Genomic DNA, 18,321 nt, shown 5'->3' with positions numbered 1-18,321 from the left:
AAAAAAAGGAACTGGAGAAGGAAATGGCCAGCCCCTCCAGTATCTTTGCCAAAAAAAACCCAAATGGGGTTACGAAGAGTTGGACACAACTGGAAATGACTAAACAACAACGAAAACATTCCCCCAACTATGCCAGCAACGGGTCAGTCCAGCTGCTTCATGCCCCTCAGTGACTGGACAGAAAGGCGCCCACACTGTGATGCTCCAGCTGATGGAGGGCCAGGAGGCGAGGGGGGCAAGGAGACAGCTGGTGACTCATTGGAAGTGGGCTTAGGAACCTGCCAGGCTCTAGGCTGGGGGAGGGAGGCACTGCCCTCTGGTGGCCCTCAGGAAAATGGCAGGGTTTGCAAAGAAATTCCTAAATAATTGTAAGCTTCCAGCCTGTGATGGAGGCAACGCCGACGATCTTATCCCCCTTTAAACATCTGCAGAAAGAGAAGCTTGGAGATGATTCAAGCCGACTGACCGATCAGTCTCAGAGCCAGTGTGTGTCCAAGCAGGAATTCAAAACCGGGTCTCTTGATTTCCAGTGTAAGGCTCTTCCCATGATGACACCACATTGTCTCCCTTCCCTGCTCCCCTCCCCAATACCAGCTCCGATCCATGGCAGGATTTAGAGGCAGAAGGACACTCAGTCATCATCTATTTCAACCCCCTCATTTTACAGAGAAGGAAACGGAGGCCTAGGGGGAGAAAGTGACATTTCCAAGGTCACCATGTTAGGAGACAGGAGAGATGAGATCGGGCCTAGTCCTCCATGTTGTCTTTTCTCTCCATCTCCCCTACCCCAAAGTCCTGCCCAGATTCCCCCAGCAGCCCAGAGAGAGAAGTCCAGCTGCTACAGTAAGAAAACAGTCATTTATTCATAATAAACGAAGAGAGAGGAGGGTTTGAGCTGATAAATAAGGCTGTTCAGACAGACATATACTGATGCAGGTCTCAGGTCTCCCTCCAGCCCCCAGCCCCTCAAGTAAGTGGGGGCGGGGGCGGGGGTAAGTCCCTGGACAATGGTTGGCGAGTTGAGGCCACCTTTAGCTGGTTATTTATTTAGTCAGTTGGAAGTCACAGTCCCGGACGTAGTCCAAGTCAGCCACCTGGAAGGGTACCTTGGACCACTGTTTCACCTTTCGCCGCCCTCTGGGGGTCTCTAACACCAGGCTCCGAATTTTCAGGGCAGGCAGTTTTACTGACTTATAGATCATCTCCAGACCCCATACCTGTGGGCATAGTAGGACAGGTGTGTGTGTGTGTGTGTGTGTGTGTGTGTGTGTGTGTGTGTGTATGAGTGTGAGATTAGGGGATGATTTAGGAAAGAGGTCAGGGCTCAGTTTCTCCATTAGCCCTTTGGCTCTCTCAAGGCAGGGATGGATCAGAGGATGTAGAGTTGAAAACGCCTTTAACAACCACCTTTTTTGTCGTTTTATAAATGAGAAAACTTGGGCCCACAGGTTAGGTGACTTTCCCAAGGTCACATAGGCAGTAAGTGGCAAAGTTCATCCTCTAATTCTAAATCCTGTCTCTTTTTACTATCCTAAAGCTGTTCTTTTTCAGTCATGTTGACTCTTCACGATCCAATTTGGGGTTTTCCTGGCAAGCTACTGACGTGGTTTTCCATTTCCTTCTCCAGTTCATTTTACAGATGAAGAAACTGAGACAAACAAGGTGAAGTGACTTGGTCAGGGTCACATAGCCAGTAAGTATTTGAGGCCAAATTTGAACTCAGACAGATGAGTTTGGCCTTCTAGCCACTGTGTCACCTAGCTGGCCTTTCACTATCCTGAGCTGTCTCTAGAAATATTCTCATTCTCTCTTCTCCATATCCTCCAACTTCTACCCAGTTCAGGACAGCTGAAAGAGGAAATAATCCATCCCATAATCCACAGGAAGCTAATGGGTAGAGTCCCCCCTTGCACCTACCTCTCCACATTTCTTGCAGCTGATGGAACCTCCGGGTTGCCAATCCTTGAAGGTTCGGTCAATGGTCACAGGTTTCAAGGAAGCCTTGTAGTAGAAGCTGATAAGGTAACCAAGTGGGCTAAGTACAACTCTCCTATCTTCCTGCCCCGCAACAACTCACTCTCATTCCCAAGATCTAGGCTCTCCCTCACCTACTCTTCAGCTCCAGGCTGGCACCTCCCCTGTCAAGGACCCCGCTGGTGCCTTCCTAGACCATCAAGTCTGTACCCCCTTGACCTTTGCCCATCTCTAACTCCTCTCCATGCCGCTCCCCATCCCTAGGCAGCCTCCCTTCCCCAAAGTGCCTCTCAAGGTCTCACGTGAAATTGGGGTTCACATTGACGTGGTGTGTGCCCTCCACCTTCCGCAGGTCACTTCCATAGCCCACAGGCTCAGCACAGTTGGTACAAAGAAGCCTCACCGTGTCTGCTTGGAACTCTGTCCTCTGCCCCAACTTCTTAGCGGCCTGGGCCCTGCGCTGGCTCACAGCCTCCAGCTGCAGGGCCAGGATCTGAGGTGAGGGAGAGGGTAGACATAGAGGGAGGGCCAGCATCATGGGGCCCCAAGTTTAGGAGTGGATCCCACCCAAGAGGAGAAATGGCCGGCACAATTATGAGTTTCTCTTCATCTCATTTACAGGGTATCCAGATCATTTCTTTTTCTTTTTTTTTTTTTTTTGCAGGGCAGTGAGGGTTAAGTGACTTGCCCAGGGTCACACAGCTAGTAAGTGTCAAGTGTCTGAGGCCAGATTTGAACCCAGGTACTCCTGAATCCAGAGCCAGTGCTTTATTCACTGTGCCACCTAGCTGCCCCCCAGATCATTTCAACCTAGCCAGTCCCCTTCTCTTCCACTATCCCTCCTCCTGGTCCCTCTCCTCCACCTCTTGCTCCTCATTCTTCCCCAGCTGGTGACGGACACCTCGCCACCTCTCAAGACAGCCCATTCCACTTTCAGATAGCTCTTACCGTTAGGAAGTTTTCTCCATAGAGAATGAAATCCCCTCTTTGCAATGCCCATACTTGCTTGTGGTTCTGCCTTCTGGGGCAGAGCTGGTCTAATCCCTCTACCCCTTTCAAATACTTGAAGACAGCTATCATATCCATTCTCCCAATGGTCTACTCTTCTTTGGAATAATTTCCCCAATTCCTTCACTGATTCTCCTGTATCTTTGAATCCTGGTTGTCCTTGCAAGGATGGGTTCCAATTTGTCAATATCCCTAGCCTGTAGGAACCTGCTCCCCAGGCATCCACTGCAGTGTCTCCAGATTTGGGTTCTCAAAGTGGGCTTCGCCTGACAACAGCAGTGCCAGCCCTTCCTTGTAGCCTGCTAGGGAAAGCACCAGCTAGAGATTCAGCGAAGACACCCGAGGGGTCATGTCTAGGGGCTAGGACGGGCACAGGGGCAAAGAAAGGGGTGTGGGGTATGTGGGTTGGAGACAGAGGCATTAATTCTAGTAACCAATGGAAAGAACACTAAAGTGTGTGTGTGTGTGAAAAACTGAACACCGTACTACTCTGGATACGATCTGACCAGGGCAAAACACAGCAGGTCAATCACCTGTCTCAGTCTGGACTTTCTTCCTCTTGTAATGCAGCTTGAGATCACACACATCACACACTATTGTTGACTGACACATAAAGGGGCTTTCCCTTAGAAATTCAGGCCAATAGATGGTGATCAAGAAAAGCAGAGAAAAGGGAAGGGAAAGAAAATACCACCTGATGGGACAAGTCCTCTGCCTCGAAGCAGACTTGAATCTGCATCCTCAATCAATCACCCTTCACCTCCCAGCCCTCCCTCTGAGTGACCTCCCTGTCTGGTCCCGACCTTCTCTCTGAATTCAGTCTCATCCATCCTCTGTATCTCCGACACGGCCTGCTTCATCAAGGACTCCAGCACCTCGTTGGTCCGTTCCCGATGCAGCTCTCGACTCCCTTGGGTGGCCACAAATGAGTACACACTCTGGCTTGCCCGGGCTCTACCCCGTGCCTGGGAAGGAAGTCAGGGAGCTGACGGTGAGACAAAGGGACTCCCAGAGTGACCAATCCCATGAGCCATAACCAGGGTGGGGTGGGAGGGAGGTCAGGGAATGTTGGCTGTGAAGTGAAAGCACAGGTGAGGCTCCCTGGGAGAACTGGCTGGCCATGCTCCCCCAACCACCCTACTTGAGGTGGAATGTTCTTAGCGCACCCACACCCCACACTCCCAGCTGAAAAGGGCACCATAATTCTTAACTACAGCTTGGCCCTTTCAGTATAAGAATCCCCAAGGAGCCTGAGTGGGGAGAGGGACAATTAGGAAAGTTCCAGACAGGAAGGGGATCCCAGAAGAGGCATCTTTGTGGCATCTGCAGAAGATTTCAAAGCTGAGACCCTGAGGAAGTATCTGTGGGGAAGCAGATCTTGTGGAGGCTGGGCCGGGCAGGTGATGGAGAGGGGATGCTCTGGGGTCAGAGAAGGTACCTGCATCATTGAGATTTCGTTCGTCAGGAGGCCGTAGCGTACTATCATGTTACACAGAGGGATGTCCAGCCCCTCCTCGGCCACACTGGTGGCCACAAGTAGGTTCAGAGTGCCAGCCCGGAATTTCTGGATCACCTCCTGCTGCTCTCTCTGGGGGACAGAAGACTCAGGAGGTGAGGGGAAGCTGGGAGCGGCTGTTCACATCCTTGGCTCTTCTGGTCCTGTCCTGACTGAAGCCATTCACTCCCCCATGAATTCGACTCCCTCTGCCCCAGTGTCTCTTCCTCCCTCCCACTAGCATAGTTTTACTTTCCTCTCTTCTCATTTCCTCCCAGTCCCTCTCCCTCTCCCCTGGTGCCCCTTCCAGCTCTTGCTAGTGGCCTCTAAACCTCTGGTATTCCCTGGTCACTGTGGGCCTCTCTTATCTCCCTCTGGCTCCATTGCTTTCTCCGGTGCCCCCTTCTCAGCCCCTCCCCCTTCCTCATTTCTCCTTTGGCTCCATTCCTCTCCCCCCACATACACACAGGGGTGCACCTGGGTCATGTGGATGGTCTGGCTACTGTGTCCTGCCCCGGTCAGCACGTGGGCCCTGATGCCCAGCTGCCCAAATCTGGGCTGCTCCTGGATCCAGAGGAAGAGAGCGTGGGCACTCTGGCGGGTCCGGGTAAATATGATGCCCCGGGAGGGCCCAGGGGTGCTGAACTGCTCCTGCAGAATCCGCTCCAGATCCTCCAGCTTTGGGTTTTCAAAGCGGGTGTCACTGGCCAATAAAGCCAGAGCTTCCTTGTGCTCTGTGAGGGGAAATTGGGGGAGGCCACCTCAGGGCTCTGGGGGCATGAACTGTCTGAGAGGGGCGAAGACCGGGGTGGGGGACGGGAGACCAGTTCCTGGGATTTCTGGCACACCCTTGTTCCCGGGATTGTCCCAGAGCATGGAAGCCCGGAGCACCTGTCTGCCTCTTCCACCCCCAGCACCCCGGGGCATCTGTCCAGGGCGCTGCAGAGACCTGAAGGGGGAAGGGCCGCCGCCCCCCACCCCCCACCGCCAGGGCAAGGTTGTCCCCTGCCCCATCCCTGCGCTCACCTTCAAACAGCCGCAGCAGCCAGACCTCGGCAGAGAAGATCCCGACCTTCGTCATCCGCTCCTCCTCGTAGAAGCTCCCCAGCAAGGTCAGGGCGTCCACTGCCCGCACGGCACCGTGGATGAGCAGTGCGTCATTGTACCGACGCAGGTGCACAGCAAACACCCGCCGCTGGAGCAAGCCCTGCTCCACTGCTGGCCCAAGCAAGGGAGAAACAGAGGTGCGGGTCAGAGGGCGCTCCAGCCCAGGGGGAGGTGGGGGAGGTGGTGATGGTGGTGGTGGAGATGGCCTCCCCTCCAGGCCTCTGCCCCAGCCTCCTCGCCTTCTCTCTCACCTTCCTTGCTCAGCTCCACCACCTGCTGCTCGTATCTCTGGCTCCCAAAGTCCCGGCTCAGGTCTGGCATCTGGAGTCTGTCATGGATTTTATCCATGACCTTCTTCAGCAGGTCTCCAAATGGGTCCTGGGTGGGCAGGGAGTGGAGGGAGGTAAGTAGGGGTCCCCACCCTCCAAAACACAAACACACATAGAGGGAAATTTACTCACAGACTAGGGAAGGGGCGCATCCACACTGGGATGAGAGAGAGAGAAAGGAACTGGGAGAAAGAAACTGAGTCCCTCCTGGGAGGTCACCCAGAACCAAAGGTAGGCATTCACAAATTGTGATCAGCATTTGCTCTGAAACTCAGTCTTAAGGAGTCACCTAGAGCAGCAGAGAAGTTAAGTAATTCATCTAAGGTCACACAGCTAGCATATGTCACAAGCAGGCCTCAATTCCATTACCACAAAACATAAAATGAATGCCCCAGTGCGTGGAGGACAGGATTTTCTAGCGTCAATCAATTGGCCAGTATTTATTAAGCCCCACTGTATGCCCTCTCCTGTGCTGGAATTAGGAAGACAGACAAAAATAGAATAATCAATATCTCAAGGAGCTCATATTCTATAGGCAACACACACACGCACACAGAGGCATTCTACCATCCCTTCTTTGCACAAATGGACAGCTCCAGGTATGGAACGTGGCACACACTGTCAGACTCCATGTATGAGCTGGTTAGACTTATTAGACTGCTCCACCCCTCACCTTTCTCCCTTTGGCGTCTGTCATAAAGGCTGACTCTCTGGGTGGAGGGGAAGGGAGGGGGAGAGAGGGATATGTTTGGAAATGAAGGTGACAAAAACAAATGATATCAACCCAAATTTTTCAAAAGGTCTGTATTTATAGAAAACAGTATTTCCCAGGGCCTCTTGCCCTAGTGCACCCATCCATCTTGTGCCGGGGCAGCCATGTGCCTCCCCTAGTCTCGGTTCTAGAAGCAACCCTGACCCCTTGGGAGAAGCGGTGGGGAGAGGTAAAACATAACTGACTCTCTCTTTATCTGTCCTCTGTCTTTCAGTTACTCCTTGCCTCTGTCTCTGTCTTTCTGTTTCCATCTTTCAATATTGACAGAGAAAAAAGAAAGAGGCTACATGGTGTGTGTGTGTGTGTGTGTGTGTGTGTGTGTGTGTGTGTGTGTGTGTGTGTGAGACAGAGAGAGACAGAGAGATTTTCAGAGAGATTCAGAGAGGCAGCAAGATTGAGAGAGGCAGAGATGTGTGAGAGAAAGAGCCCAGGGTTGGGGAGCAGGAAACCTGGGCTCTGCCACTAATTCAACATGAGCCCCCAGGCAAGTCCTTTACCAGCTCTGGGACTCAATGTCCTCCTCTGTAATGAAGGGACTCGTCTCTATAGTCCTTGACGGTGCTGGGTCCTGACGTTTTCCAGCTCTGGGCTATTTAAGGACCATCGATAGTTCTGGGGTCAGGGATGGCTCTGGACACTATTTCCTGGACTAACACATGGGTGTCCAGCATGTATGCTGGGAATTGTTTAGCAACTGACTTTCCCGGGGGGGAGAAATATAAGCAAGATACACTTTTCGGTTTAATTTGCATTACTGACATTTTCTCCATCACTTTTTTTTTTTTTTTAGTGAGGCAATTGGAGTTAAGTGACTTGCCCAGGGTCACACAGCTAGTAAGTGTAGCGTCTGAGGCCAGATTTGAACTCAGGTACTCCTGACTCCAGGGCTGGTGCTCTATCCACTGCGCCACCTAGCTGCCCCGCTCCATCACTTTCTTAAGTCTAGACAATCAACAAAACAATTGATCATGCCCTCATCTGCAAACAGTTGCTTATTTCCAAGGTGTAAATTCTCAAAATGACTATATAACTGGTTCTCCCAAGTGGTATTAGCTAGCTCCAGCATACCCTTGGACTCTTGCCACCAGAAGAACCAGACCCCTCCAGAACATGGTCTCAGTCTTTCTAAGTATTCTTTATTCTAATCATAACTACGGAGTCTTCAAGAGCGCTGGGTGGTGTAGCGGAAAGAGTCCTGGACTTTCACGTCCATATATATGCAAAGTTATGTGCCCACCTCTCTGGGGGCCTCCTGTCTTCATTCATTCATTCATTTGGCAGGGCAATGTGGGTTAAGTGACTTTCCCAGGGTCACACAGCTAGTAAGTATCAAATGTCTGAGGCTGATTTGAACTCAGGTCCTCCTGAATCCAGGGGTGGTGCTTTATCTACTGCGCCACCTGGCTGCCCCAGAAAATCACTTTTGCTGCCCCGCCTCCTATCTTTAAACAACACATCCCCTTTCCTCTCCCCAGCTCCTCCCCTGTGCACACACCGGGTTCCGTTCTTGGCTCAGGTCATAACGCTTGCAGGGCTGAGGACTGTGCTCCTCCAGCTGTTCATAGTGCTTCTGAGGTGACATGATTTGACAGATGTCCAGGTTGGCGCAAAGCTAGAGGGGGAAATAAAAATGATCGTGTCAATGCCACTTCACCTGCATGGGAATGCTCTCTACGCAAGCAAACAGCAACCCATCTTTAACTTTTCAGACATAACATTCAGCTCCCTTTCGTTCGTTCCAGTAGAACCGGCCTGCTGGCTGCTCGCGGTACCTCCTGTGGGACATCTCGCTTCCAATCTCCATGTCTTTGTACAGGCTGTTTCCTATGCCAGGAGCGCACTCCCTGCTCATGTCCACCTCCAAGAATCACTAGGTCATTCAAGACACCACCTGAGACCTTCCCTAACATCTTCTCCTTCCCTCAGCTGCTAGTGCCTCACTCTTCCAAATGATACAGAGATTAGAGATGATCGTTTTCCAATTATAAATGTCTTCCAAATGACACACATATGCACACATACATGACACAACACACCACACTTGCATATAACATGTAAGTGTACATGTATGTGTAGACACACGTGTACATACATGTGAACATAACGCTGTTTCTAATATGTATACATATTCTATATGCATACCTATCCATGTACATGCACACACATCTGTGTATACATATACAGAGAGAGTTTGCTTCTAGGCACACATGTTGTTTCCCCAACTAAGTCAGAAATGCTTTCAAGTTGCGATTATTTGAGGTTCAGAGAGGTCAAGGGTCTTGTCCAGGGTCACCCAGCTAGGAAGTGTCTGAGGCAAGATCTGAACTCAGGTCTTCCTGAGTCCAGGTCCAGCAATTTATTCACTGCTCCACACTGCCTCTCTTAATTTCTGATCATCAGTATAATCATGATGTGGGAACAGCATGAGGCACAATGTCAGCCCCATCATCCTGTCTGCTACTGAGGGTGTTCTGGGGGTGTTTGCAATGAGCCTGAAGAGGAGGAGCTCAGCTCCTGATACTTTTCTTTACCACAGTATTAAATCATTAAGAGGAGAATAGCAACTTGTCCTGGCACTATTTCTGTCTGAACATCATTTAAGAAATGAGAGGAAGGGGGCAGCTAGGTGGCACAGTGGCTAGAACACTGGCCCTGGAGTCAGGAGTACCTGAGTTCAAATCCGGCCTCAGACACTTAACACTTACTAGCTGTGTGACCCTAGGCAAGTCACTTAACCCCAATTGCCTCACTTAAAAAAAAAAAAAAGAAAAAGAAATGAGAGGAAGAAAAAGAAGATGATGAAGGTAAAGATGATGAAGATTATGTTGATAATAATCCATAAAGCAAAAGCAAAGAAGAGGCAGGAAGAGGAAGAAGAAAGGTAGGGGAAGTGATCTCATACATATATAGTGGAACTCTATGCTAACCAGGAAGAAAGGCTAGGGCAACAGGTAACACCTGAACATCACTTGCATCTGAATTGGTCAAAGGAGGAAATACACACACACACACACACACACACACACAGAGCTGGATATAAAAATACATTTTCCTCAACAGGGAAACAGGAAAAAGGGGAAAGGGGAAGAGAGGGAAGTAGAGGGAAGAGTAGATTAAGGGAGATGTTTATCCCAAGCGAAATAAATTCTCACCATGGAAGGCAGATGGGAAAGAAGGGTTTAAATGGGAAAAAAAAGGTTAAGAACCTGTTGGTGGTCTCTGGGTGGAGGAAAGAGAAGAGGGCCAGCCAGGGGAGCAGAAGTAGATTACATCAAACCTAAAGCAATGATGCTGACAACAAACTTTTAGTTTCACCACCATCTTTACAAAGAGTGGGAGGGATACTCTGATTAACACAGTGACTCAGGCTCCTGACCTCCTGACAGAGATGGACTCATGTATTTTTGGGGGGGCTGGGGGGGAGAACATGTATTTTTTTTTTTGGACATGGCCAATGCAGGACTTAGTTTTGCTTAACTATGCTTATTTGTTGCAAGGATTTTGTTTTTCTTTCTTTTTCAATGGTGGATAGGAAGAAAAGGTGGGAGGCATATGAAATAGCCACTTTCCATCAATTGAAAAAAATTAAATTAAGTTTAAAAAGCAAATAAAAAATGCTAGATTCCCTTAATTGACAATTGAATGAATGAATGAATGTAAAATCATTTTAAAACAGATTTTGCCGAATGGCAAGCAGTGTGCTAAACAGCAGGGATGCAAATAGAACAGTCAGATGGTCCCTGCCCTCAAAGTGGGAACAATACATAGAGGTTTCAGCTACAAGTCAGACGGAAAGGTCTCATGGTTTCATAGGATGCAGCGGCAAGGCAGGTAGTAAGGCTTCTTTTTAAATGCCCTTCCCATAGATAAAACCAGATCTGTTTCTGATGCTGAATTTTATGGGAAAGAACTTTCTCACAAAGAACACAAAATCAGGATATATGAGGGCTCAAAGCAGCAAAAAGTACAAGACAAACAACTCAACATCAATCAAAAACTTGACCAAAGAAGCTGGAGAAGCAAAGATATAATAACCCCTGAAGAAGATGTGGATAATTTCTAGTTGTTTACATGGACACAAGAAGTCCAACCCAATCAAAACACAAATTGGATCAAACTCAAAACAGAAAGTTTGCCCCCCACCATTAATATAACAAATGGAAGAACAATTCAATCAAAGGCGGAGGGGTAATAAGCGCTACATTAGTGCATGAATTTCTTTTCTTTTTTTTTGTGAGGCAATTGGGGGTTAAGTGACTTGCCTAGGGTCACACAGCTAGTAAGTGTTAAGTGTCTGAGGCTAGATTTGAACTCAGGTCCTCCTGACTCCAGGGCCAGTGCTCTATCCACTGCGCCACCTAGCTGCCCCAGTGCATGAATTTCTAATAAAGGACTTTATGCCAGCTTTCTTTACCTTTTTTTTTTTTGGGGGGGGGGACAGGTATTTATTTCCTATTCACAAGAGAAATGCTAAACACAAAACACTCACAAGCATACTTTGACAGAAATGCCATAAACCAGGATTCACTGAAAATCACTATTATAGGGGGCAGCTAGGTGGCGCAGTGGATAAAGCACCGGCCCTGGATTCAGGAGGATCTGAGTTCAAATATGACCTCAGACACTTCACACTTACTAGCTGTGTGACCCTGGGCAAGTCACTTAACCTTCATTGCCCCACCCCCCCAAAAAAGAAAAAAAGATGAGTATAGTGAGAACAGGGTAGCTAGGTAGCATCAGAATGCACAGAAGCACTGGGCCTGGAGTCAGGAAGACTCATCTTTCTGAGTTCAAATCTGGCCTGACATTTACTAGCTGTGTGCCCCTGGGCAAATCACTTCACCCTGTTTGCCTCACTCTCCTCATTTGTAAAAGGAGCTGGAGAAGGAAATGGAAACCACTCAAGTATCTTTGCCAAGAAAATCCCAAACAGAGTCACGAAGAGGTGGAGGACATGACTTAAACTGAACAACAACAACATAGTGAAAATGCTAGAGTGCTTGATATCAACATGGAAAACTATTTTCTACTTAAAACATGCCGCCAAAACATTAATGTCAAGAAAATTTGATGAAAACCGTTTTTTTTCAGGGAGGCAGTTTAAATCCATTATGGTTCTTCCTAACTTTACGTCCATTATTATCTCTCCTAAGCAGAACTAATTAGGCCTTCCAAATTAAAGAGGGAATTGAACCAAAACAGCCTACTAATTATTGGATATACATAAATGACACTAGCCTATTTGACTTCACTAAAAAGACATTAAACTGGTCCTTTATTTTGTGGACTCTTTCTCTGACACTATAAAAATATGATAATAAATGTAAAATTCTTAATGTGTACTAAAGTAAATGTTGAAGGTTTCCAACTTGTATCTAAGGATCAAATTAAACCAACAGATGAAGGCAACTTTTAAAAATAGCTTGTTATTCTCTGGACAACTCAAAACTATCAAGGAGAAAGCTCTGGCTGAATATGTTAAGAAACTTCCTGGCATCCTGAAATCAAAACTCAACAGAAGTGTATTTAAAGCAATTTATATGTATACAATACCAGTCAATGTATACTTTTTTTTTTTTTGGTGAGGCAATTGGGGTTAAGTGACTTGCCCAGGGTCACACAGCCAGTAAGTGTTAAGTGTCTGAGGCCAGATTTGAACTCAGGTCCTTCTGAATCCAGGGCTGGTGCTCTATCCACTGTGCCACCTAGCTGCCCCCAATGTATACTTTTGAAAAGACTAAGTAACTCCAATAAATACAATGATCCACCACAAGTCCAAAGGACTCATAACAAAAAATGCTATCCACCTACTGATAGAGAACTGATGAACTTAGAATGCAGGTTGAAGCATATTTTTTCCCTTATTTTTCTTGCTCCTCTCCACCCCCTCCCTCGGCCCAGAAACACAGCTAATGCAGAAATATATTGTGTGACTTTGTACAAATAATGGGTATCATATTTCTTGCTTCCTCAGTGAGGGGGAAAGGCTGTAGAGGGAGGGAGAAAATTTGAAACTGAAAACAAACAAATAAATAAACACATAAATAAATATGTGAGGGGGTGGCTAGGTGGCACAGTGGATAAAGCACCAGCCCCAGAGTCAGGAGGACATGAGTTCAAATCCGACCTCAGACACTTGACACTTACTAACTGTGTGACCTTGGGCAAGTCACTTAACCCTCATTGCCCAGCAAAATAAATAAATATGTGAATATATATATATATATATACACACATATATACAGAGACATATATGTATGTATATATGTGTATATTTAAAACTGTATGCTTTCAGTACTGTAAAATGGATCAGAACAAATCTGGGAAGTAACACTAACAAAAACACATAAAATATTAATGAAACACAGGGTCTAATATTCTAAGGCAGCTATAGAAAGATAAATCCTTCCTTGATAAAAAGAATGAATAAGATCAGTAGACATTCTCAGGGTACATGGCAAGATTCTTCTGGAACAAGTAGCTATCACTGGGTAACTGTAAAGGCTTATGATGGGTATACACCATTGGATTTGTCAAATGGAATCAACCAAAAGCAGTTTTCTTCCAGCTAGAGCCTATAGAACATCTAAGATCTGAGAATAGAATCCAAAGACCCTCCATGGGTGACATCCACATGAATTCAGTCAACAGCGAAGCTTTAAACAAATGGCTAGGTCAAACAGGGGGTTATCCTAAAGAGCCTAGACTTATTGGTCAATACAGATTATTTAAGGAAATGGTAGAGTGACTTGCCCAGGGTCACACAGCTAGTAAGTGTCAAGTGTCTGAGGTCGGATTTGAACTCAGGTCCTCCTGAATTCAGGGTTGGTGTTTCATCCACTGCGCCATCTAGCTGCCCCTTTCGGTAAATTATAAACATTTTAAACAAATACAAAATGACAAAAGAAAAAAAACATTGCCATGTACAAAGAAGAACATAGAAGAGGATCCAATATAAAACAATAAAGTCCATTTCTTTCTTTTTTTTTTTTTTTTTGCGGGGCAATAGGGGTTAAGTGACTTGCCCAGGGTCACACAGCTAGTAAGTGTTAAGTGTCTGAGGCTGGATTTGAACTCAGGTACTCCTGAATCCAGGGCCAGCGCTTTAACCACTGCGCCATCTAGCTGCCCCAATAAAGTCCATTTCAAGAAAACCTATATAATAAATAACACAATGTTTTAAAATCTGCCCAGCTTTTCTTTCCTTCTGTCTTAGTCTTCTTTTGTTCTCTGCTGTGTACTTTTTACTTTATTATTTCCCCCATCTCCTCACCCTTCTAAAGAAGGCAAAAATTAAGCATGTATATGCATGCGGATGTATATGTGTACATGTATGTTTATGTGTATAGGTGTATGTATGCACATATATACACATATGCATATACATAGATATCTATACACATACACATATATACTCATACACATACTAAGACCCTATTATACTTATTTCCACTCATCATCTGTTTCTCTGAAGGTGAATAACATCTTCTTTCACAAGTCCAAGTCTTTCCATGTCTTTCCAAGTCAACCAACTCATCATCTCCTATACCACAGCAACGTTCCAATCCAATTACATCCTATCTGAGAGACTGTCCATGAAACTTTTTTCCCCCAATTTTTGCATTTCTTCTGTTCTTGGCTACAAGAAGCCATGGTTTTATTTATACAAAAAAATTTAATTTAAAATAATCAAAATGATCCATTTTACAGTCCCATAACTCTATGGGCATAGTTCCAAATTGCTCCCCAGAATGGTTGGATCAGTTCACAACTCTACCAACAATGGTCTCACTTTGTAACATTGGAATGCAATCTCTCTTTTGTTTTGTTTTGTTTTTTGTTTTTTTTTGGCGGGGCAATGAGGGTTAAGTGACTTGCCCAGGGTCACACAGCTAGTAAGTGTCAAGTGTCTGAGGCTGGATTTGAACTCAGGTCCTCCAGGGCTGGTGCTTTATCCACTGTGCCACCTAGCTGCCCCCTGGAATGCAATCTCTAATAGCAGTAATAGCTAACATTTAAATAGCACCTATTATGTGCCAGGCTTTGTGCTAAGTGCTTTACAATTATTATCTCATTTGATCCTCCTGGAAGGTAGGGACTAAAATCATCCCTAGTTTGTAGATAAGGAAACTGAGGCAAACAGAGGTTAAGTGACTTGCAGAGTGTCGCATACAAGATTTGAATTCAGGTCTTCCTGACTTCAGGCCTAACATTACATCCACTGCTTGACCTAGCTGCCCCATCTATCTCTATCTATGGAAGGAGTAGCCATTCATAAATTCACTGATCCAATGAAATACGTCATATCTACTCACATCTATAGAACATTCTCTTCTGTGGTAGGTAGTATAATTATACCCACTTTATAGATAATGTAAGTAAGGTTCAGAGAAGGTGATTTACTTGCTCAAGGTCACACAGCTATAAGTATTAAGGTCAGAATTTGGACAGAGGTGTCTGAATCGCACTACATTATGCTAGAAGGGGGAGAGATTTCGGATCAGGATTGGGTCTTTAGAGAAGAAGGTGCATTGACCTGGCTGGCAAGGTAAGCATGGAAGGAAAAGGATTTAGGGAATTCTCAATGGCTGAATCCCAAGTCAAGGATGCCAAAAGGATGCCCAGATCTTGAAGGGAGGGGTTAGAATATCTGGGGGTGGGTGACATTTCCAGGAGGCATTGTTAAAGGGAGTATCTCCAAAGGGTTTCCCTGCACACTGACCTACCTGTAGGATGTGTTTTTTTGCCCCCTCCAGGGTAGAAGCTCCCCCAGTTCCAGGCGAAGCTGTGAGACCAAGCACTTGGGGCAGGTCCCTGGCTCCCTGAAGTTTTCTTTCCAGGTAGAGGCTCAAAATGACATTGTAGACAGAGTCCTTTTGGGTATGGTGACATTCATCAACTATCAGGAGGGAGAAGGCTGAAGTGGAGGATGGGGGAAGGGTGTCAGAGGAAAGGGTAGGAGAGAAGGAAAGAGATTAGGGAAGTAGTCAGCTGAGAATGGGAGACATCGTGGATTAGGGGACTAAGGAATGATTTGGAGGGGGCCTTTCTGCCTATAAGGGGCATTGGCCTCCAGGGGGCTGGAAGGAGAGGAGCAGTTTCAGCATAAAAGTCAAACAGAAGTATATCAAACTCTTTCTGTCCCTCCAGTCCCGCTCGTCCACTATCCTCCCCTCTCCCCTTCTCACTGACCACTGAGTTCCACATGCTCCTCTTCCTCGGTACTGATCAGGGCCAGTCGAAGCAGCTCAGCAGTGCAGATGACAAGGTCGTTGGTGCGGGACATGTGTCCAAAGCCAGCCCGAACCCCGCTGTCCCCACTCGCTGTGGCAATATTCCATTTGGGGTCCAACAGATGACTGAATTCTTCCTTGTGCTGGGTCACCAGGTGCACCTTGGGAGTGTGGAAGTTACAAAGATAGGAAGACATGGTGATGGGAGCAGGAAAATCGGGGGTGGGGGCAGGAGGGACAAGGTGGGAAATGGGAATAAGAAAAACACATCTCCATAGTGCTCCAGGGATTGCAAAGGACTTTCCTTAGGATTCCAATGTGAGGCAGGCTGTGCCAATATTGATTCACGCTTTACAGATTTAGAAACTGCACAGATTTAGAAATCACTAGAGGGGTCAAGTGATTTGCTAAAGGTCACCCGGTAAATTGGGAGCTGGGAGGAAAATCCAGGTCTTCTTGATCCATTACACTACAAAGTCCTTCAAAGAAAAGGGGTGGGGTACAATAATAGGAAGCTATGTAGTCGAAGGAACAGTAACAGCAATAGTAGTAAAAATACTAGTTTTTAGATAGTGCTTTAAGGTGTGCCAGATATGATCTTTGCATACTTTAAATCTAGCCTATTTTATTACATAATATAGTATTAGAAAAAAATCTCATTTCATCCTCACAACAAAGAGGTGCTGCTATTATTAACTCCAATTTACCTCTGTAAGGAAAAAAAAGGAAACTAAAGCAGCAGAGACTAAGTGACAGGCACAGGGGGAATCACAGGCTAGTAAGCATCTGAGTCAAAAACTGAACTCAAGTCATGCTGCCTCCAAGTCCAGCCCTGTAACCACAGAGCCACCTAGTGGACACGAAGAGGGAATACAGAGGTGGGGAGGCAGGAAAATGGATAGGCCACGCCCCGCCCTGCCCGATTCTGAGATTCTGACACCAAGCTTAGGATAGGCCCTTCCATTCAATGGGCACTCAATAAATATTTGTTAGATAACTGTATGTATAACAGACACACCCATATATACATACACACACACACACACACACACACACACACACACACACACACACACACACACACACATATATATGTATGTATGGGTGTGGGGCGGGGTGTGTGTGTATGGACTATATACACGATCCTAAGCCTGCAAAGCTATGTCGGGGCATTTAAATGTCCGGTCCGTAGTTCAGCGCACCAGAATTCAGATTTGGGACCCAGGCTGGGTGGGGAGGGCGCAGAATTTCTGACAGCGCCCGAGGAGTCGGAGACTCCTGATAACGGATCCAGGTGAGTTCCCGGATGGGTCGGGGGTCCTGGGGCATCACCTTGTTGACCAGCACAGCCACCTTCGCCCCGTCCACCGTCTCCAGGTGCCTCTTGGCCACATATGCAGCAGCTCTGGTCTTGCCTGTGCCCGTGGGTAGCCATATAATGATGTTCTTGCCCTCCAGGGCTGGAAGGATCACCTCCCACTGGTAGGGCCGGAGCTCCATTCCTGGGGCTTAGGTGAGGGACGGGAGGGAGAGAGAGGTCGGCCCGACTCTATCCCGCATTACTTAGGGTACCCCAGCCCACCTCTCCAACTCTCCCCCAGCCCTCGTCCCTCCAGTCTCGCCTGCCTCCTCCCCCACTCCTCCCTCCGGCCAGGGATGGAGAGAGGGTATCAGGAAAACCAGTTCCTCGGGGCTCCTTCCAAGGCGACCGCCACCCTGTGGTGGGGCATTCATTGCCTCTGCCCAAAGCTGCACAGGTAGCATGGGGACTGGCGGCCGGGCCGGGGACTGAATACAGACCTGGGAGCCGAGATTCTGGATTCTGTTGCAAAGGAGAGGGGTCCCGGGCCCCCCCGCACCAGTCCCCCGTGCACTACCTGAGCCTCCGAGGATAGGACTGACAGCCCTCACACCAGCCCCATTCCCCCAGCTCGGGAAATGAAAACTTGAAAGTGAAACTCGACACCGAGAGGAGCTGGCCACAGTCATTGGTTAGAGGCTCGAGGGGGGGCGGGGACAGCTTGGCGGAGCCGGTTGCCGGTCCCTGGTCCCTGCACTGGGAAAGCAGGGAGGTGGAGGACACCTGCCTCCTCTGGTCCTCACTCTGTCCTTCTCTAGGAACAAGAGCTGACCCGGGGACCCAAATACTGTATCTGCTAACCTAGGGACCACCCCCATCACCAACTCAGCTTCGCCTCCCCAAAAGTCCCCAACTCCGGGCCTGAATTCAGAAACAAAATGGGCGGAGCTTCTGCACCTCCCACTGCTCAGGTCAAGTTTCAACCCCATTAGCCTTGTTGGAGAAGGAAGTTCTTGGGCCTCTGGGCCTGGGGGGGAGGGGGGAACACAGTCACTTCTTATCACACCACGACTCTAGGATGAGCCAGCGAGGGGGCTCTGAGC

The 18,321-nt window shown here is 47.6% G+C and overlaps 1 protein-coding gene across 1 annotated transcript; it reads right to left on the bottom strand.

The window, feature by feature from the left end:
• Window positions 1-860: 860 nt before the first annotated feature.
• DHX58 (DExH-box helicase 58) lies at window positions 861-17,842 on the bottom strand. Its single transcript, XM_044004256.1, has 13 exons — window positions 17,796-17,842; window positions 17,251-17,426; window positions 15,878-16,079; window positions 15,412-15,602; window positions 8,181-8,297; window positions 5,836-5,962; window positions 5,504-5,695; window positions 4,955-5,211; window positions 4,421-4,570; window positions 3,786-3,947; window positions 2,277-2,467; window positions 1,918-2,014; window positions 861-1,217 (listed from the first exon to the last, which is right to left on the bottom strand). The coding sequence occupies exons 2-13, from the start codon at window positions 17,416-17,418 to the stop codon at window positions 1,044-1,046; spliced, it is 2,028 nt and encodes a 675-aa protein (XP_043860191.1). The 5' UTR covers window positions 17,419-17,426; window positions 17,796-17,842; the 3' UTR covers window positions 861-1,043.
• Window positions 17,843-18,321: the final 479 nt, after the last annotated feature.

The sequence above is a fragment of the Dromiciops gliroides genome, chromosome 4 (assembly GCF_019393635.1).
Source record: "Dromiciops gliroides isolate mDroGli1 chromosome 4, mDroGli1.pri, whole genome shotgun sequence".
NCBI lineage: Eukaryota > Metazoa > Chordata > Mammalia > Microbiotheria > Microbiotheriidae > Dromiciops > Dromiciops gliroides.
Note: the sequence above shows the minus strand (reverse complement) of the source record. Positions and strands in the feature narration are given on the sequence as shown.

Bases quoted from the DNA above. Each gene is read 5' to 3' on its own strand.
- DHX58 (XM_044004256.1), bottom strand. From the start codon at position 17,418: ATGGAGCTCCGGCCCTACCAGTGGGAGGTGATCCTTCCAGCCCTGGAG. The intron at 5,212-5,503 runs GTGAGCGCAGGG...TTCCCCTCACAG, and splicing joins GCTGCTGCGGCTGTTTGAAG to AGCACAAGGAAGCTCTGGCT. The intron at 3,948-4,420 runs GTACCTTCTCTG...CTTCCTTCCCAG, and splicing joins ACGAAATCTCAATGATGCAG to GCACGGGGTAGAGCCCGGGC.